At 41.9% G+C, this 21,566-nt stretch overlaps 2 protein-coding genes across 3 annotated transcripts; both read right to left on the bottom strand.

Annotated features, from left to right (window-relative positions):
• Window positions 1–5,967: 5,967 nt before the first annotated feature.
• LOC124314009 (H(+)/Cl(-) exchange transporter 3-like) lies at window positions 5,968–10,341 on the bottom strand. 2 transcript variants are annotated; one of them, XM_046778951.1, is made up of 16 exons: window positions 10,072–10,341; window positions 9,731–9,934; window positions 9,533–9,650; window positions 9,257–9,463; window positions 9,044–9,189; window positions 8,816–8,977; window positions 8,599–8,746; window positions 8,397–8,536; window positions 8,136–8,318; window positions 7,840–8,054; window positions 7,529–7,756; window positions 7,331–7,452; window positions 7,008–7,218; window positions 6,757–6,920; window positions 6,461–6,674; window positions 5,968–6,384 (listed from the first exon to the last, which is right to left on the bottom strand). In XM_046778951.1, exons 2-16 carry the CDS (start codon window positions 9,797–9,799, stop codon window positions 6,300–6,302), a joined length of 2,412 nt encoding a protein of 803 aa, XP_046634907.1. In that variant the 5' UTR covers window positions 9,800–9,934; window positions 10,072–10,341; the 3' UTR covers window positions 5,968–6,299. The 2 variants fall into 2 exon arrangements, with proteins under 2 accessions (XP_046634907.1, XP_046634908.1); XM_046778952.1 differs by lacking the exon at window positions 9,731–9,934.
• Window positions 10,342–15,682: 5,341 nt separating this feature from the next.
• Window positions 15,683–20,641, bottom strand: LOC124314018 (tudor domain-containing protein 3-like). The gene is made up of 10 exons (XM_046778962.1): window positions 20,247–20,641; window positions 20,084–20,174; window positions 19,941–20,021; window positions 19,705–19,865; window positions 19,447–19,588; window positions 19,138–19,368; window positions 18,122–19,063; window positions 17,978–18,047; window positions 17,763–17,910; window positions 15,683–16,339 (listed from the first exon to the last, which is right to left on the bottom strand). The coding sequence occupies exons 1-10, from the start codon at window positions 20,282–20,284 to the stop codon at window positions 15,946–15,948; spliced, it is 2,298 nt and encodes a 765-aa protein (XP_046634918.1). The 5' UTR covers window positions 20,285–20,641; the 3' UTR covers window positions 15,683–15,945.
• Between the last annotated feature and the right edge of the window lie 925 nt (window positions 20,642–21,566).

Raw genomic sequence — 21,566 nt, 5'->3', positions numbered from 1 at the left:
TGAAGAGTCAGCTGTTTTCTTAGTGTCCACTTCCTTTTTTTTCTTTCTTAGTAGATATTTGGAAACACTCGCAGAGCCCAAAAGGTACTGTAAACGTAATAATAAAAAGAAAAGAACAGCAGGTGGATGGCCGCAAGAGGTATAAAGCACGTACGCCTTGCAACGAAAGAGATTCCAACCAACCGCCTTTGAATGAGTTGGCAGCCACACTGAGAGTCGCAGTTAGGGGGAAAAAAAATAGATAAAACATTAAGTTACAGCTATATACTATACGCTGAATAGATTCAGATTCCCTCTCTGTTTTTCAGCCAGCAGTTTTACCTCCGGTTCTTTTTTTCTTTCAGTTTTCTCGACTTTTAGTTCCGCGTCGTTGCATCTTTCAGAATACGTTGTCCTTAATCGTTAAACGTTCATTGGCGGTAGACGACACATGTGTGTAGAGACACACACACGCACTCCCTCATCTTGTCTACCAGCTCGTGTGTGTGTGTATAGCATTAGCTGCGATATTGTTTTCCGATTCTTTTTCACGGTGGTAAATGACGATGACGACCTCCTATACTATACACTGCGGTCGCGCCATCCAAGAGAAAATACCCAGACTGTTGCCGAACCCGTTAGAGAGACTCCTCCAGTACATGTTTTTGAACCTTCTTCCGTCAACTGACTTTTGTGGGTGTCTCTTCTTCTTCTTCTTCTAGTCCATGCGCTATTACACAATATGGCCCTGGAAGAACAATAACCAAAGAAAAGGCAACAACATCTTGGTGGTGGAGGTCTCACTTCTCTTGTGTGACTCTTGTGGTGTAACCTAAACACATAACAGCAGATGTGTGTACCGGAAAAAGAAGAAAAAAAAAATCATCGCTGCGCGACCCAATTGCGTCACTTTTTTCTGTCTGTCTCTGTTGTTTCGTTCTGGGTTTCACAGTTGGATTTGTTTTGTTTAATTCTCTCTCCTAAAAATTGTTTCCAACCCAAACAAAAATGTCTAACCCCCTTTCGCTTTATTAGGAATCATGTCGGCCGATATTTTAAAAACCGGACGTCCGCTCGTCCGCCATTCACAACCGGAAATAAAACTTCCGTTTCGGATATATGAAAGGCGCGTTGTCGAGTTTCATCGGCTGTTTAATTTCACTGAATGTCTAACTGCGGTCGACCAATGTATGGTACGTGTGTGTGTGTCGGGCGTTGGCTTTTTTCGCTGTTCATCTCTCAGTGGAGAAGAGCGCAGGTACATCATCACCGGGAGAGAGAGGGTCATTGACCAACAGCAGCCAACAACAGCCGTGTGCTCAGCAGCCGCGTGATGAAGTAAATACATACACAAAGACCCACGGCGGAGAAATGTCAATTTCAATAGCGGCCATGCCCATTATTCAACATTTCCATGACTGACATGTTGCCTCTTCTTTCCTCCATGAACCAAGTAACAACACGATGACTAGGAATTTTTTTTTTTAAATGTATGACTTACCCGAGAAACGATGACCATTTTCTTATATTTTCTGGAAGTCCTGGAGATTTGTGGCAATTCGTTCAAAAGTCCACACACAAGGCCGCCGTCGTCGTCGGTCGTCCGCGCGGGCCGTTATTCACCGCTGCCCGCCACTGCGGCACAGCACACAATTATTTTCCGCCGCCTGTCAGTCCGAAAAAGAAAGAAAGAAGAAAAAATTATACCACAAAAAATAATAACACCATCAAAAACTCTCAACGGTCAGCAGCAGCAGCAGCTCAAGAACGACAGAAAATACGCAATAAATCAATAATTTGTGTACGTTATTATTATGCATGGAAATGAGGACGTTTGTTATTATTATCAGGTTGACAAAAAAACAATTGACAGCCACAGAGAAATGCACACACACACACACACACAAGGTGGAAAATGGAGTTCTCCGGGTGCTTTATATTCATGTCCAATACTGGAGGGGCCAACATTACAAAGGTTTCTGTCCAGTCAGGTTTCTTTCTTTTCTTTCATTTCGTCAAAATTTTAGTGTGTGCTTTTCTTCTTTCCTTATTCACATTTTTTTCTTTCTTTTTTTTTAGAAATCTGGTTAGTTGTTTTCCCGGGTGGGTATATTATATTCTATACTACACTCACTGAGCTTTTATGAGCTCATCGTCACTTGATCGTTAAACTCACGTGACCGAGCGACCCCCCCTCGGCTTTAATCGATTATCTTTTTAATTAAATGTCAATAAAATTATTTCCTTCTCAAATTTCTCGGCTTTTTGGTTATTTCTTCTATTTTGAACAAAAAGAAACGACGCCACGTGTGATTTTCGTGTTTAATAGTGGACAAGAACTTGAGGTGAGGCTTGTGACTCTTGTGGCTTTTTTCTGACGAGCAATCCGTTACCATCAATGCAGCAGACAACTCTCCGTGGAAATAAATGAATTTAAAAAAGAAGAAAAATGAAGGAGAAGAAGAAAAAAAAGCAAAACAAGAATACACGAAAAAAGAAAAAGAAAACGGGAATAGTTTTTTTTTTAAATCTGATTCTAGACCTCGACCAAGTCCGTTACGACCGATCTCACCCAGTTATTCCCTTGAAAAAAAGCAAAATTCTATGTCTAGTTGTCCACATATTGCCTTATACGTCCACTGCAGAGACACACAAACATGTTGGCGAGTCATCGTAGACAAACCAGAATAACAAGGAAATGACCCGACAATCCTGTATGGCAATCGCATTGACACATGAAAAATCGAACTAGATCGCACCGACATTTGATTCAAACAGATTCACGGCAGTGTTACGAATTCTTGGAAGCGAAGGTGGATGACGACATTTAATTATTAGGTAATCAGAGAGAACCCAAAAGAAGAAGAAAAATGGCTGATTCTTGATTAGCATTTGAATTATTTTTGCTTTTTGTTTCTTTTTCTTAGTCGGGATTCTTTTCCGCTTCAATACATTTTACTGCGCGCTGTGAGAGAATAGCCCAAGTAGTAAAAAAGCTGGAAGAAAATGTCTGGAAAAAAACGAAAGCGTGGTCAAGCTGACGCTTCCGTTTCGGTGTGGGCCTACTGAATGAACCGCGTAGCGAACGCCGGCTGTGTGAGAGAAATCACGAAAAAAAAACAAGAAAAATCTACGGTTGTTGAGCCGGCTGATCCGACTGGTTTTGACTTTTCTTAATTTAGAAAAAAAAAAAAGAATCGATTCGTGGTTGAATTTTTATTTTTAGTTTCTTTTGTTTCAATTTCCAAAGTTGCATGACATCGTGACCTAACAAAAAAAAAAAAAAATCCGCTTGACTCCGTGATTTCGTTCAATTGATGGAAGCAATCAAAACTTCTAAACTAAAAAAAAACTGATTCGCAGGGGGAAACATTAACTTTGTGTGTGTGCGTCTGTCGGTCTTCCTCTGCTTATTCCAGACAGTGGTAGTTATCTTCCTCTTCGTCTAATTTCTTGTATTTTACTTTTTTTTCCCAAGAGCTAGGCGGCCTTGAATGTTGGCTAGAGAGCAATAGCAAAAAAGAAAAAGAGGCTGGCTCGAGGGTTTCTTTTTCTTTTACCCTACCTGCCATCCAAAGCCAACAGGTAAGAAAAGAAGAAAAAGACCAGTATATAGAAGAAGAAGAGGAATAACCAGAAAGTTTGATGGACTCTTTTTTCCGTCCAAGCCTACGCACACAACGGAATTATCCAGCCTGCCCTGGATAACTCGAACACAAATCTTTTTTTAAAAAACTCAATAAATAAATGATTGCTGTTTCGTCACACGGCAACTCATTTATATTGTTATCTCAACTGCACTTGAAATGGCCTTAATGAATACGTGCGTTCCCATCTGTTCCATGGGTAGGACAGCCAGATTATACTATCCACCCCCCCCGAGGAAAGTATAATTACTCTAACGGGCCCAGGTATGCGTCTTCCATCGGAAAAAAAGCGCACGATGGAATTGATGGATTTCCTTTTTTTCTGAACAGAAAGAAGAAGAGGAACAATGAGGCCGATATGCTCACCTGATCTCTGGCCAGCAGCAAGTCACCGTATAAAAACAAATTCCTATGGGTTTAAAAAAAAAAAAAGAAATCCAGTCGAAAAGAAGGCCCGATTTGCTTGAGTGGCAACAATGTCACTCTTCAGCTTTTTGTTGTTTCGGGTGCTGAGTCGTTTTTTAAAAATTTCGTATTTGCACTGATTATCACTCGACAAAAAAATAAACTTCACCTCAAACTAGTGAAGAATAACAAAAACAAAATTAACTCGATCCACCAAGTTTAAAGTGTCACTTGACTACGTGGCGGCACCGAGTCATGCGATTTCGTTTTTCTTTTGCTCAGAGTTTTGTTTTGTGCACTTTTCCAGCTTTTTGATACCAAAATGCCAGCCAGTCTTGGTGTTAGTCCTCCACCTGGCTTACGAACTGACTGGCCAACGCCGGGCCTCAGCACACCATTCGAAGCTCCTACCTGTGGTATACAAAAGTACACCCTTGAAAATCTAAATTTAACACTCCCTTTCGATTCGCCAATCCACTTCTAACTGGCTTGTAATGAAATAACTTGAACTGAATTCTTCAAACTCTTACACAATATACGTGTTGTGTTTGTCCAATTCAAATCGAATTTTCGAAGAAATAAAAATTCCGATTGATCTTGAACACGTCAGGCAATGGCCGACGGTAAAAATTAGACTGACGCCGAGTGTAGGAGACTTTAGGATTTAGGGTCTTCTATCTCTTTTTTCTTCCCACTTTTGAGGGGGTAGGAGACAGGAGGCTAGGACAGGTACCGGTACAGGTTTGCGTACAAAGGCTCGAGTCAATGTACCGAACGCCAGAGTCTCTCTACCTGTGGTGTGGAACCCCCCAAAGCAATAGATAGACCAAAGCCCTTCATTTCCTACAGTATACCAATTTTATTTATATTTATACATATACATTTTTTTATGCTGTTGGATGACTGCTGTGTTGTTGTTGTTGTGTCGGTAGTATGGAGCTCGTCTTTCGGCTGTATTCTCATTTCTGACTGGTCATCATCTTCGTCTCTTTTCGAATATATGTGAATACAGGAAAACAATTCCGACCTTGCTCCCATTTTGGCTATTCAAGTTGTCTGAGTTGGCTGCGATTGTCAGCGCAAATGAGAATCTTTTATCACGATTGCGGGAAATGTTTCAATTAAACTCGCGGATGGCTAATAACCGGTAGCTCAAGTTCACTGACATTTTCACCTCCTAAAGAGGTTAGAGCTGCCGACTGCATACTAAACAGGGGCCCAGCTGAATAAACACACAGCTAATCATTCATTTAATGAACTCTCTTCAAATATTCTTAACACTGTCGTGGGAGAGCTAGAATGTCTTCAATTGGCGTGTAATTACACACCCTTCAGTGTAACTGAAACGGATTGAAGGATTCACAATTAGACAGGAACTAAACTGGATAATAAGAAGAGAAAAAAAAAGTTATTTCGTGACTCGTAAGATCGAAAAATTCTATAATGCTTGATTAACCAACTTTTGCGGAGGAAGTGGACTCTGCGCTGACGGAGAGCAGCAGAATTCTTGCATGACGCAGTTGCATCCGCTCAATTGGATATTAAATAAAGCCTTTTTTTTTCACAATGAAACCCGTCAGGCGCAATAATAACACATCATGCAAACCGGGTAAAGGTTTACCTACAGTTAAAAAAAGAGGGGAAAAACTGGCCGCCACGGAACAGTAATAATAAGAATGGGCTTTTATCCCCGACATCTGGCGCGGCAAGCGGCAACTTTTAACTGACAAGTTAATGCCTACGAAAAAACAACTTCAAAGGAGTAACAAAAACAACTAAGAAAACAAACAGAAGAAAAAAAAAGGGTTAGTCACCGGATGAAAAACTACCTGTTGTCTCTCTCTTTTTAAAAGAACAAAACAAAATCTCTAAGACGCACGGCTTCGGCAAAAGGTAGAACGATCCCCAAGACACGAGAACTCTGTATTTTTCTGAATAATATATATATATTTTATTTCAAACATCCTCGTAACATCGACGAAAAAAGCGCGCAAGTTTCATTTAGCCGAAAAAGCCCAAGAAATTCAAGCGGCCCCGCTATACCAATTGTAAAAAAAAATGATAATTTGCCATTGAATTTAAGCAGCTGATGTTAACAAGGTAGACTAGAAACCTTTCCTTTTGTAGAATTTGCACAATGTGAGTGGATGGCCGGCAAAGAAAAAAAAACATTGCACGTAAATGACGATCGACGGAAATTTCATGCACAGTGAAAATATAATTTTTTTTAGCAGACATTCAAAACTTAAACGAAGATGAACCTGAGTTTTAATGGAAAACGGAAGGTATAGTCCTCTGGTGATGTGACATGTGAAGCATGACATCCTTCTTTGTAATGATTCCCAATAGTCGCCTGAAAAGCAAAATAATTTATTAATAAGCTGATGAAGAATACTGACAGCAATCTAAACCGGGAAAAAAAACCGTACCCATTGTGAGTTACTAGAACATGTCTCAGTCCCAATTTCCTGAACATATCAATGACTGTCTCCATCGGCGTATGATCCGTAACGGTGATGGGAGCGAGATCCAAAATGCGTCGCAATTTTACGGGCGATGAAGCCGAGGGGTTTCCTTGCACAAAACCGTTGAAGATCACAAGCGAATCATCGCTGATGTCGTCTTGTTTGCGGCGCACACTTCCTAAAATAATTACCCAATTTCGTTTTTTTTTTTCCTCGTCAGACTTAAAAGGCCAAAGATGAAAAGGTCAGAATCAATTTACCTATGGCTAACATCAGATCTCGTCTCAACACACAGCCGACCAGAAAGTGGGACTCCCGAGAAATAACGACTGGAAAGGCATTATGTTTGGAATTTTCTAAAATGCTTTCCACTTCGCTCAGTGTCATAGAATCTTGAGTGAGGACCGTCAGTGGAGCGTTCCCTCTACAGAATATTGAATATCCGCCAAAGAAACAAATCAGTTAGTACATTAAAGGAAAAAAAAGTGATTGACGTGTGTGTGTGTAATACCGAGGCTGCATCACATCGGCTGCGATGGTGGTACAATCAAACTCTTCTTTGTTGTCCAGAAATGGATATCCATTTAAAGCTATGTGTGCATCGTAAATGCCATCCTTGCCAAAAGCATCGCCCACCCATTTGCTAGCCATAGCTGCCGCCATCAGGGGGACGATATACCTAACGCCTCCGGTGAGTTCAAACATAATAACCACCAAAGCCACTAAAAATCAAAGGAAGAAAGAAAACAATAAAAAAATTTGAATGTGTTTGACCGCACCCAGGAATTCAAAACACAAAGAGGATATAAATTTTAAGAAGTAAATAAAAAATACCAGTCATTCGTGTTACTCCACCAAGAACAGCAGCCGCTCCCACCATCGCATACAACCCGGGAGTTATACAATCATCTCCAGTAGAACATTCACCCCTGAAGGCCCAAAACTGTGGATAATGGCTGCAATCATGTGGGCACAAGTCAAATAATCATTAGTGTGCTCTTCATACAGTAACAGTCATCAAACTTCGCTTACTAGGCCCACTGCTCCATTGCGATCCCAACGATACGCCCCACGATCGCCCCCATACAGAGCGACGGAATGTACAATCCGGCGGGTACTTTGATGCCAATCGTGAAAATGGTCATGACAATCTTGAAGACTAACGCCAGGAAAAGAAGAGCCAGGGCAGTGTAGACGCCTGTACCGGCAGCTGCGCTCTCAATAGCTCCGTTAACGTTGGTGTAATTCCGATTGTAATCACTATTATAGAACAGGGTTGTTGTTTTTTTTCCAAATAGGGTTACCAAGCCACAAATAAGAAACAAACTACTTTGAAGCCTTACCATAGATAATCGTTGTTGGCTACTCCGCATTGACTGAAAAGGAGGTAAATCAGCCTCGTGGAACTCATACGGGTGTACGGATTGGGGTAGGAGATGACCGCATTAATAAGTGTCAGGACGATGACTTCTGTAACCGGGTACTGTCCGATGCGTGACTGTTTACGATATCTTGACCACCAAATGTTTGCTCGGATGAACAAGGTTCCAATAAGACCCTGGAAAAAGTACGAAACAAATTTTTTCAATTACAAATATTTCTTCAAATGATAAAAACAACGTGACGGGTCGTGACGCACTCCGATAGCGCCGAGAAGAATGAATGGAAGCAGCTCGAAAAAGATCCACGGTTTGCTGTATTCCACGTAAAACAGGACGGAATGTTCATTGCCGTAAGGATCAATAGAGCGGACTACGAAGGCGGCAATTAGAGCGCAAAAAAACGAGCGCCACAGAGTTTTCATGGGAAAATAGTAGCTGACCTAAATGGAGAACACAAAATATTTAGAATTCAAGGTGAGAAGATATTCGAGAAGTAAATAAATCAAAATAATTTATACTTCTTCCAAACTGAAAAGCACGCCTCCAATTGGTGCACCGAAAGCGACGGATACGCCCGACGCTGCGGCTGCCGACAAGATTTCTCGCTTCTTGGCTTCATTTCGACCGTATTTCGGGAAGAGGTAGGAAAGAATGTTGCCTATATTCGGACGTTTGAAATGAGGACAGCGATTGTTAGCTTAAAGAACAAACGACATTTACCTATGCAAATGGTGATATGGACCATAGGTCCTTCTTTACCGACACTAAGGCCGGCTGCTACCGATAGCATGATGCCGATCGATTTGATAAGCAAGGTCCATTTGCCCAAAAAACCACGAATAATAAAGCCACTCAAGATCGTTTTTATCTGTACAGTACAATTGACAAAATATTAAGAATTTTACTACACATTTTTATTTGCACTTGAATCACTTACCTCAGGAATTGCACCGCCTGATGCATAGGGAGCAAACATACGGACGAGAACGGCGGCGAGTCCTGCAAAAGACAATGCCCAAAGGACGTAAGAAATATAGGCGATGATGTAACCACCTGCACTTTCATCGGAGAGTCCGACCAGTTTGGGCCACGTCAACCACTAGAGGTATTCGCAAAAACCAAACATAAGTTAATGAAACAAGTTTTCGATTCTGTTGCGATAAACCTGCGAGCAGTTGTCATATCCGAAAGCCGTTTGATTGGATGACCAACAGCATTGTTCTCTGTCCAACCAAAAAGCTTCAGGACAGAATCCATATTTCAAATCGGTCATCCACGTTGTTCCAATATCAACGATACTAGCAACCGTTCCTGCATTTGAAACAAAAAAAAATGTTAGAAATTATGAAAAATAAAAAGAATAGAATAAAATATTTACCAGCAGCCAATCCAACCAGGAAGAGACACATCCACCCTGACCAGGCATCGTGGGCAGCTTTAATAAAATCCCAAACCGAGTCTTTCTTGTGTTTTACTATATATCTGTGTCTCATGCGATCCCTGGCAAGATCTCTTTGCCAATCTATTGTTTGAAAGTCATCATATTGCCCCAAACCAGGGATAACATCTTCACTTTCTCCTACAACTAAACAAAAAACAGCCAAATTGAGGTGAAGAAATTATATCAATATTGAATCACAGATGTCATATTTACCAGGAGAAGGCATGTTGTTTTCCTCAGGATGTCTTTGAATATCTAGGCTGATGCAGTCATGCTCTGGGTTATCTGAACTATCCGAGTCTCTCCTCAGCCGTTGTGACTCTTCTAGATCCTGCAGGCAAATTGAATAAAGAAAAGTAGAGACACACAGGCCAAATGAGTTGACGAAAGGGTTGAAGTGACATTACTCACTTGTCTACCCATGGCCTGGTATCGATTGAAGTAAGGCATGCGGTTGGTCTTTAAAGGAGTATTTTCCATACAAGCTCAACAATAAATTGTTACCGGTTCATACATTCATCAAAATAACTGCGTGTAACAGAATCAAAGAGAGCCAACGAAAAGAGCTTGAAATGAAAGTCACACCGCGGGTGACAGCTGCTGGAATAAACGAGTCTAATAGCGTGAATTTAACCAAAAAAAACTCAGGTTAAAAGGTGATACCGTATAGGAAACATAATTCTTAGATATTTTACAACCAACAATTATCTGCTACTATGTCTATTGCTAAATTTAATACATAAATAAGATACCTCAGTACATCCGGACGATAAAGGACAAGTTGAACGAGGTGGGCTTATCGTCAACAGGCTCTCTCTGACGATCAGCTGATTGAAGTTCCTACAGCACTACAGAGTTGTTCGGTGTGGAAAGTGGTGCCTTCTTCCTTTCATCGATTAGAAAATTTCACCGTGAGTCCGTGACCAAAATTAGTCATCCACTCTTCCTATCGATCGTTATATCATCTTATCTACAAGTCAATTTACTCGGTTGATGCATCGAAGGCTTCACATAATTCATTGAGAATCTGGGGGAAGGACGTGCCTCGAGGGCTCAAAAGGCAAGTACAGTATCCTGCAATAAAATCCGAACGCAGTTCTTTTTCAAAAGCCCAGTTTAATTTATATTTTTTGTTTTTAACTTTCAAGACTTCATATTACGTGTAGAATTAATTGTTTTACAAAGTTCATTTATTAGAATTAAGAAAAAAATGCAGAAATATTTTTTTTAAATGAAGAAAGATACCAAGGTGTTCGGATTTATATGCAGGATACTGTACATTTTTTATTTCACTGTTACTTATAATTTTGTTATCGTTATCTTTAAAGAGTTGTACGTGACTAACACGAGGTTTCCCAAATTTTCGTGCTTTGTGGTGGTGTACCGTTCACTAAGTTTTCAAATTTTTTAATATTTGATGGATGGGAGTTTTGCCATTTGGAGGCTATGGGTTTTTTTTCCAATGTTTGCAATGCAATTCCGTCAGAGGCTCTGGTGGGCCTCTGACGGTACGATAACGGCGCCCTGTTCGAATTCGGTCGCGACCTTCTCTTATCTACCTCGAAGATCGTTGCTTTGAGGCTTGAGCGTTGATCAATCGATTTGTGTTTGATCCAGATTGCATTTTAGAATAAGAACACATGGATTAAGACCTTGAAAGAGAGGATACCACGCACTGGATATTAACGTTTAACTGCCTGTAACGCTGCATTACGAAATCGTTCGTGAAGGTTACTTTAAAACAGTTTTTTTTTTGTTTTGTTCTGGTTGTCGAATCTCACCCCAAGAGTCATAAAAATTCTCCCCAGCAGAAGAAAAACAAACTGCCGAGAGTGAACGTGCATTCAGATTCCCTTGACCGCATTTTTTGGGGTTTTAATTTTATATTTTATAAAATGATTCTCTTATACCTGGGCTTTTAAAAAAGGAATCCCTTTGTTTTGAAAAGAAATATTTTCGGAATGAATCTGTCATCATTAATGGGTCCTCATTTTCTTCTTTGGGATAAATGAAATCCTCGCTTCCTCCTTTCCCATTTTCAAAATCGTGAAAGGGCCCCTTATTCAAGTATTATGTGACTAATTTGAAAATGGGGTTCGAGGCCAGTCATTCGCCTACTTTAAGAGAATACCACCATCACCAGAAATCAACCGTAAAACGAAGTTTTCAACTCAGCAATGTCCGTGACCAGTCGTGCGGGAACGTTGTTGGGGCCCAGGCGGCCACGATATAATAGGCTCGTCACTGGTCAGCAACGTGCCGTAGACAGCGTGGGCCAATTAGCTCCTCTCCATATTCCATTTTTTTTTACCTGACAGGGCTTTTTTTTCTCTCTCTCTCTCCCCTATGTTACCACTCCTGTGTGCTACCACTCCTGTATACCTGGCCAAGGCTAGACCCATTTTATACAAGCTGTTATTTGGGTTTTTCGGTAAAACATTTGTTGGTTTTCATCAACTCTGTCCTTGGCACATGAAACAGAATTCGAGGAGAAGTAAACGCGTAGTGGGTCACGATTCATATGAAAGAAAGACTTTGTGCGATGAGGGGGGTGGTATTTATTACGTCCTCCAATCTGGAAAGAAACGATTTGTTTCGTATTCATTGCAGCTCAAAAGTTTGTTCAAGCGACTCATTCGATGATGAATGACTTCATCCACCGAAAATTTGGCGAAACGTTTAAAAAAATTTCAAAAAGGTACGCGCACGCATCTGCTATAATCAAAAAGCGGTTGCGGTTTTTCGTGTTTAACGCGTCAAGGTTGACGATACAAAACTCTCGTCGTCGTTCGAGGTGATTAGCGAATTCGGGTCAGTAGCGTTCCCACAAAGCACGTTTTAACGATTGAATTAACTGGCGGGCAACTGGGCAGGCGGCCTGAATCGATTTTGTCGAGAGCGCGACATTTGAACGCTTGATTAGCCGGTGAAATGGTCGGTGGTTGGTTGGGAGGGGAATTCCAAGGTGCTAAAACGCGCATGACCGGTTCGAATCGCTTAATTTTCTTTTGCGTTCGTATCGGTCAAACAGTCTCCCGAGTCGGCAGTTGCTATCGCTTTGTTTACAAAGGAAGATGAAGCAAATCTGCACCGGTTCAACAACAAATTATTGCCGACAGAAATAGAAAACGGAAGTGAAGCAGATAAAACGACAAGTTTTTGATGGGATAAATCGAAAAAAAAGAAGAAAACTAAAGTGGGTCACGGACTGCACGTAAATCCCTTTCGAAAACAATTGTGAATTGTTCAACTCTCTGCGGTGAGTCCCTCCACTTAATGAACATCGGGAAATGGGACTGACGTCATTTGATTGTTTTCTATTATGTTCATCGAGGATCCGGTTTTGAAAAACAAAAGCTTTAATCAAATTCTCGTTAATATTTTCACACATTATTTCTGAGGGACTAAAATAAGAAATTCGAAGAGTTTGTTGATCGTCTGACTCAAAAGTTCCCTTTCACTGCATGTAATATAGCAGCTATTGGCTGGGTGGTGCCTCCTGGTCATACGGAACTCCTAAAGGGATTTCCCATCCATATTTTGTTTTTTCTCCATATTCCTGTGCAAATAATCCCTGGATGACCTCCCTGGAAGCTCCAAAGAGTCAAAGGCCGGGCTCACGTGGGCGTAGACAGACATCTTTTCCAGCGTGTTAGAAATCTGAAATTTCCCGAATCATATATTTAATTATTTTTTTTTTTTTTTCCTTTTGCCAGTCATTTCCCGGTTTTCTCTACGCTCGGACGCCTTTGCTGGACGTTCGTGCGTGAGAGGTTCAAGGTCGTCCAGGTGGCGATTGAAATCAATCCTTTTTTTTTGAAGTCCTTGACGTAACACCGCACATCGACTTTTTGTTTTAGGTTTCCGAGTCCGAATTTGCTGTACGTGATCGCGCGGTACGTTTAAGTACAATCAAATTTATTGTTGTTGACGTGCAACAAACAAAGTTACGAAACGCTTGCGCTACCAGTCGCTGATGTGACTTGCAAGGGCATGTTGTTGTTGTTGTTTCTAGTCACTTTAATTACCGGAAGATGCATGTCGAAATTCATAATCAGACTATACTCCGCCGGTTGCTATACAACCACCGAATTTGATGGATAAGTCATACTTTTTTAAATCCATCGGTAGGGTCAGGGTTTGAGACTCGGTTGGGTGGAACGGGACGGCCTTCCATCCTGTTGTTCTACTGTTTCAATCACGCTGGTGTCAGAATCTGACGGATGAAAGAGAAGCTCGCCAGTATTTTGTTTCGTTCCTTTTGTTTCCAAGAAAAAATTTGCCAGTCATCAATTACAGAAGCAGTAGAGTGTGCGAACTTTTTAAGCGGATTCCGGGGCGTTTGTGTGTGTGTGTAACGTGATTCCGCCGTGAGCACGTGCACGTCAGAATGAAACAAGTGAAAGACTTGCGCGCGACTCAACTAGATCAAGGCTGTATTAAATGTTAGAGTCTAATCATCGGTTACAGTCGGACAAATTCACACAGTCACGACGTCTCTTTCTCTCTCTCTCTCTCCACCCACACCAAAAAGTCTGTGGCTTCCTCGACATCCGCATCCCGCGGTGGCTGCAAAAAAAAAGCTCCCAATTCACCTAGATTTTGTTGGGTTCTTTGTGTTATTTCTTCTTTTGGGTTGCCTAAATCAACAGACGGTTGTTTTGTTATCCTTCCAGTAGTAGTCCCTCCACATCCCAAATGTACGTTTCTTTGTTTACCACCAGTAGGTTGAGTACACCCCGTAGGTCATTTCCTTGACTGAAGCAGCAGCAGCAGCAGCGGCCGTCCTGAAGGCCACGTGCTCACGCACTCACCGCACTCTGGGCAACTGGAATTGTCGTCAACGAAAGAAAAACAATCCTCCCCTCCGCTTACCACCGCCGAGAGGGTGGTGGAAAATAAGAACCTGCTGCCACGACGTACGGAACCTTAGCTGCCTTGTTATTTTTCCTTCCCACCCACCACCACCACCACCACCAACCACCTCGCATTGCTCTTTCTCTCTCGTGTCTTTGAACAATTTATCCAGCAGTAGAGTTGTAAAAATACAACACGAGGAGAGAAAGAAAGAGAGAGAGAAGGTGGTCTTGGATAGCATTGGAATGATGTAGGGACCGAGGGGTGGGCTATAGTCGGATACCCGGAGCCCATAAAAAGGACGGACGAACGTCTGTAGCTCTTCACTGTAGTGCCTTTACATGAGCAAAGAGCCGGTTGATTCTCTCTCTCTCTCTCGCTCGCTCTTTGGCTGGTGTTTTTTGCTCTACGGCAGACCTTTTTGTGCGTCATCCCAACCAACATTGTCCGTTTGATCGATTGACCCGCTGCGCTATACTCCAGCCGCCGCCCGTCTGCTCTGCTCGAGTGTTTCCGTCTTTCTCTGGTCCACTTACTTTTTGATTTTGAATACCAACGTTCCCACCGGTGCCTTTCTTTGGAGTGTGTTTTTCTTCAATTGATTTTGCCGGGAAATTCAATTCTTGTTTGATCCATTCATCGGGATCATGAGTTCGTCCGGAAGTAACCCGGCATTGCCGCCGCCACCGGCAGCTCCCGCCGTTTTCAACATGCGCGAAATGCGCGAGTCGCTGGCACTTGCCGAGCAGTTGGCCAAGGCGTCCATGTCGAGCAATAAGGGACGTTCTCATCAGCTGCAACAACTGGACGCCAACAATAACAACGAAGGAGAGGAAACGCCTCGTTCCTACGTTCCTCCAAAGCAACTGCTTCTCTATTTGGTCAGGTTAGCTATTGCCTCAGATTTTCTTGATAAGTCCCTTTGTTGAATTGATCGCTGTTGAGATTTCGCAAAAACAAGGAGCCGTGATATCCGTGAGTGGGTTACGTCACGACCGTGCCAATTGCGGGTGACGACATATGTGTGTCGAGAGTGTGAATCCCTCCTTATCGGTTAATGAAGGGAAAGTTGGACTGTGCATATCCTGAATGGAAAAAACAAAACAAAAAGTGCGATATGATCGTAGATCAAACTTGATTCTCTCTCCCCCTTTTGTTTGTGGTGGCTGGGAATGAATGAACTTTTTCTTTTTTAGAATAATAATAATACCGGAACACATGTAGGCAGCACATGTGAATTACTTTCAGTGTTCTCCGAAATGAAGTAATCATTACCGAAAAAGAAAGAAAACAAATGAGGCATCATTTCGAATTATTATTAGTTTCTTTCTTCAACTCCCATTTTTACGAATTCATGTCAAGTAGTACGGCATTCAAATCTCGTGCATGAGAAAAAGGAAAAGCGGATTCATTCGGATGATAAAACCAAAGCTTCTTTTCTCTGAGAGAAATCCGACCAAAGGGAAATCTCTTGGTGAAATTTCACTCCCAACTTCCTTTTTTTTCTCTTTTCTTTTGAAGTTTACTTTTTCTTCGTCTCAAATTTAAACCCAAGATTGGAACTATGACGTTAAGGAATTAGTCCTTGCCAAATCCACGTTGGTTTTGAAATTCTCCTCGTGTCGTAGCTTTGTGATAGACGTAAACAGTTTGGAATTATTAATTAAGGACACATTTTCATGGTTCCTGACTGTAAATGGTGAGAACAAGTTCATTCTTCCTGTTGATCTATTTTCTTCATAGTATCGAAAGTCACATTTTAGACTCGATCACCTCAGATTTGTCTTCCTGCCGGCAATTTCTAGGTTCATTTGATAATCAGCCTTGGATATTTGGTCGAATTTTGTCACCGTTGGTGGTTGTTTCCGTCCTTGATTATTGACGTGTTTTCTCGCTTTTGTTTGTATGCGCCGTCCAGGATGGGAAGTTTCACTTCGGCACCCAAAATGGTCAACGACGACGTACAGGACGACGATGTCCATTTCGAAGGTATCGCCACCGTCGAGGACATGTTGCAACGCTGTCGCAAAGAATTGGCCGCTCTTCCAATCCGCATTGAACGCAACTTCCCGCGTGATCGACCGGCCGGAAGTATCCGCCTTCTGCAATGGAACATCTTGTCGCAATGTATATCGGCTGCTTTCTCTATCTCTTTCACCTGTCCTGTAATCATTAAGATTAATGACATTGATTTCGTGGCCCAAAAGCCCTAGGAGAACACAATGATAATTTCGTTCGTTGCCCACTGGAAGCCCTTGATTGGCGCACTCGACGTTACCGAATCGTTGAAGAGATTGTCGAATACAATCCTGACATTATTTGCCTTCAGGTGCGGCATTTTCTATATTTCCACCCTATATTTCCACAAAATGTTTTGTTAATAACCTGTTGTTGTGTTCGGCGCTAACCGGTTTCTTTTCTGTTATGATTGAAAATAGGAAGTTGACCACTACCAGTTTCTATCAAGGGCCTTACGCACTCAGGGATACGAGGGTATCTATTTCCCCAAACCGGATTCCCCATGCATTTACATCAAGGGCAACAACGGGCCTGATGGATGCGCAATCTTCTATCGCGCCAACGATTATGAATTGATTAAAGTTGAAACTCGGATCGTCGAAGTTTGGCGTGTCCAGAGCAACCAGGTAAAAAACGTCCACACTCAATTATCAATTCCTATCGGGAAACTCACTTTCGCTTTCACTCGACTCGGAAAAAAGGTGGTTATCTTGACAATGCTGCGACACAAAGCCAGCGGTCGTGAGATTTGTGTCGCCACGACGCACCTCAAGGCCCGCCAAGGCGCCCTATTATCGACGCTGCGCAACGAGCAGGGCAAAGACATCCTGGACTTCCTGCAGAACAACGTGGACGTCGCCGACTGTCCCATCATCATGGCAGGTGATTTTAACGCTGAGCCAAATGAGCCAGTCTACTCAACCATTCGATCAGACTCGCGTTTCGGATTGGATTCGGCTTATCGCTGTGATGTTGACGGAGCCGAAGAGGCCGGCCAGGAGCCGCCTTACACGACGTGGAAAGTGCGCGGTGAAGGGGAAAGCTGCCACACTATCGATTACGTCTTCTTCAGCCGGCGACAACTCGGCGTCAATCAGGTTTTGCCTTTCCCCACCGGAGAACAGATTGGGCCGGATCGTGTTCCTTCCTTCCAGTATCCCTCCGATCACTTTTCACTCGTCGTCGACTTTGACCTACTTCCCTCCGCCAGCCAAGCGAACGGTGTTTTGAACAAGCTCTTGTGCGTTTAGAATCACAAAACAAAACCAACAAAAAATGTACATACGTAATTCTGTTGTCCAGCTCCATTACGATCCTGTTGAAACGTTCTTTTTTTTTAACCCTCTTAAAAGTTTGATTTGATTCCGACAACGGCCATCCTGATGGCTCCACGGAATGACTATTTATTTACTAAAACCACAAATGATTCTTCTCTCGTTTCTGATTTTGACGTGTCACTTGTAATGCGTAGGTACCAATTATCATGAACGCTGTTTCAAATGACAACGGGTGAGGGTAGAGATAAATACACGCCTGTTTTGCGATTCTTTTTCTTTTAGCTATTTACCAGCCTCCTCCTCCTCCGTGAGTTGCACCGCGATTCCGGGGTGTATAGATACGAGAAACTTGGCCTCCTCTCGGTCGATTGGTAATCGTCGGCCCCTCGTCTTGCGGGTCACGGCGTAGATACTTGTTCTCTACGATCCGCACGGCACCTGTAAGCAAACAAGCAATTACGATGAACTGTGGGATCAATGCATAAAAAAGTACCAGCCAGATTACCTGATTCGACAAACATGACTGTGGCTGATTTACGAGCTGGATGCAACTGCTGGATGACAGCTGGATAATGCTTTAGAATGCAAAAACCAATGCATAGGGAATGAATGAAAACTGTTATAAATTCAAACTTGTTGGTTCGCTTACCTTGTCACTAGATTCCCATTTGGCCAGACAGAAATCGTCGACTGCCCATTGCTCCTGAGATCTGGGAGGAGCCGCAGCCCGGACTTCTACTTGAGTTGAAATCTGAGTGGCAGTGGGTTTGGCTTCCAACCCAGGCCAGGCTTTGAAGTCGTCGACCAGAGCATCAACCGGACTTCTGCTGGATGGATAATCTCTATTATAGCTTCTTTGGTTTGAATATGAATCTTCAATGTCTCGATGAGATCCTCTTAGTCCTCTTCCTCCTCTCCCTCCTCGAGACGAACCTCTTCGATCGTGATAAGACCGCCCTCTCCCACCGTACGATTGCTCTTGATCAAAGTGGGAGTTTCCTCCTCCTCGAGAACTTGTCCCTGCTGAGACTCCCCTCCAGTCTTCTTGATGAGACCCTCGGCTACGATGTGATTCTCTTCTGTCTCGATAGGAATCGTCGTAGTTGGAACCACCCCTTCCACGATGAGACTCTTTTCTGTCTCGATAAGAATCGTCTTGATTGGAGCTGCCTCGTCCGCGATGAGAATCTCTTCTTTCCCGATATGGATTGTCCTGAATATATGAACTTCCTTGTCCACGATAAGATCCCCGGCGTCCACGACCATTCTGGTCGTTTCGATCCTGGTAAGATCCCCGTCCCCGAGAATACAATTTTTCTCCCGATCCCGAACCTCCATAGCCGGGACGGCGGTAGACGCCGTCACGTTCCCAACTGGGTCGATTTTCTTCTGCCTCTAGTCCGACGTAATCATCTTCATCAGAATAGGCGGCGTTGTCTTCTTCCTTTGGTGTTTCACCAATTTGCGGTTGGAGAAATTCGAAAAGACGAATTGAATCTCGAGGTTTAGCAGAACGCTCTTCGTCTCGGTACGAATTTCTTTCGCGGCGTTCACGTCCACGACCTCTTCTCTCAGTTTGTTGCATTTCCAGCTACGGCGAATTCAACAAAAACACGGTTATACAACATTCTATTCAAAGTTACTGGAGAGAAAAAATGTTATTACTTGACGTCCGGAACCTTTGATGACTTTTGTTACGCCACTGGCGTCAGCTGCAGCTGCAATAGCATCTTGCCTTTGGCTAAGAAACTCTTCATCTTTGACAACTTTTTCCTTTTCCTCTAAAGTTTTTTTGTCTTGTCCATCGACGATATTGAGTGGTTGTATTCTGCGACCAAAAGGAACCCATGGAGGTGGGCCATCCTGGTCCTGTGACCTAACGTGACCAAGTAGCAACTGTAATTGAAATTGATAAATATGAGAAAGTTCATTCTGTAATTCAGCTTGTCCTGAAATTAACATTTTTGATTTCACCTGTTGAACTTTCCATTCCTCAATTAAATCAGGCACTTCTCCTCCTATGAACTGAAGATTTTTGGCATCAAGCAAGATGAACCCATTCCAGAGTTTGACTTCTCTATTTAATCGAATTTTTGTCCCAGGTGGTGTAGCCAAACTGTAACACAGTCAACAAATGTAATCCCACATTAGATGTATAATCCAATTACATAGAAACCTTAAACTTGTAATCAAACTTATTTAGCAATAAACCAAAAATTGTTGCAGTCATACCTTATTTTTGAAATGTGTTCAAATTCTATTCCATAACAAATGGTTTTTCCATCACTTAAGGCAACTTTCAACATTCGAGGAGCAGCCTCAGAGTCAACATTTTGTTTTGGGGCAGAAATTATTTCAACAGCCTTTATTTGCAAGACTATAGGTGTTGAAATCTGAAAGTGTAAGAGAAAGTCTGCAAAATTAGACTTGTACAACCTTATATAGAAATCAAATGGGTTAATAATCACCTGGGCAACTTTACCCGAATTTACTCCATCTGGAAGACTAGGGATTGCTACATTTTTCAAATCTTCATCGATGATCCATTTCTGAAGTAGAATATGGTTTACAGAATGAAAAATAAACTAAACTTTCGTACAATGATACACACCTCAGGGTCCCTTACAAACCTTTTTTCCTCGTTGTCTGCTTCCGACTCGTAGTCTTGAAATTGTTTCTTTATTTTCTCTAACGAAACGTTCCTATGAACAAAAAGAGTCAATTTCACGTTTCAAATATGTAATGGTCATTTTCAGAGCATTTTTGTGACTTACCAACCATTCTTTTTTAAAGAAACAAGTGCTTCTTCCATGACAAAATTTATTGGGTGGGTTTGAAATCGACTGATCTATTATGACTGCCTTGGTTTAAACCAAAGCTAGTTTCTAGTTATCTTTCAATTTTAAATGTATTAGAATATTTGTTTATTTGAGAATCGTTCAAGATTTTTGATTGATTAATTCGATTTTTTGGGGCTGGTAGACAACGACTGCAACAGACTAGTTGCACCATTGCCGTTAGATGGCGTTTGTGAACGATTTTCTCAGTATGGTCACGACACGAAAGCAAAAAAGATCGTCTCGTCTATCGTGAATCGTGATACAGCCAATATGGGGCACAAAAACATAAAATTTCTACGTCGTAGCCTTCGTGATGTGACGTAGACGGTATCCATAAAAGAATAAAAATTGGCATTTTTATTGTTATTATATCGCGTCTCCTGCCCCCACATAGATTGTAGTCTACAGTTTTGTCAGAAAAACAACGTGCGCATTAATGTTTGAACAAAACAATAAATGAGCTTTACACACACAAAGTTCTAAGGCACATTCTTCTCACCAGTGATTGCCTTCAAGAGGAATAACTCTGTATTAAATCATTTTAAAAACGGAATAGCATATTCAAATGAGTTGGATGACTAATCATTCCGGAACTATATTATTCAATGAATAATCAAATAAATGCCTTTCAGTCGTTTTTTTTTTCCTCTAAACAAATGGCCTAACAATTTTTTAAAAATCCTCTTTTTTCTCAACAGGTTTTTTGTTTATCTGTATGTTTTATATTGGGCGTGACTGGACGGCCCTCTATAGAACCTGTATAATAAATTTCCCAAAAAAGTGCACAGCTCGCGCACTCCAATCTCGGTGCATGGAAAGAAACAAACGACAATATCTCCTTCATTGACAAGCCGTCACGCATTTATTTATGGCAACGCATTTTTCACCATTTCCACCCGCGTCTTTTAAATGGTCTTATTACAAAGTGTCTTGTTTTGATCTCGACGAGTCATCGCGAAGGAATTTTATTTATTCTCACAAGAGTCACGTGGGGTTCATAAAAATAAAGCCCTTGATGATGCGGCCAAAAAGAAAACAACGCAACTCGTAAACACGATGGGAAAAGATGCCTCAACATCTTGAACAACATCTCTCCCTACGTAAGTACATCTTTCTTGTGGAGGGAAATTATTTCAAAAAGAAAAAACTCAACTCTCAAAGAAATAGCCAAGTAAAGAGCTATTGTAGTATCTCTATTGCTTATTCCCATCTTGTCCAGCGTGCTCTGTCCACAGCACAAAAAGTTTACACACA

Source organism: Daphnia pulicaria, chromosome 10 (assembly GCF_021234035.1).
Source record: "Daphnia pulicaria isolate SC F1-1A chromosome 10, SC_F0-13Bv2, whole genome shotgun sequence".
Taxonomy (NCBI): domain Eukaryota; kingdom Metazoa; phylum Arthropoda; class Branchiopoda; order Diplostraca; family Daphniidae; genus Daphnia; species Daphnia pulicaria.
The sequence above is the reverse complement of the archived record's forward strand: the minus strand, read 5'-3'. Positions and strand labels throughout refer to the sequence as shown.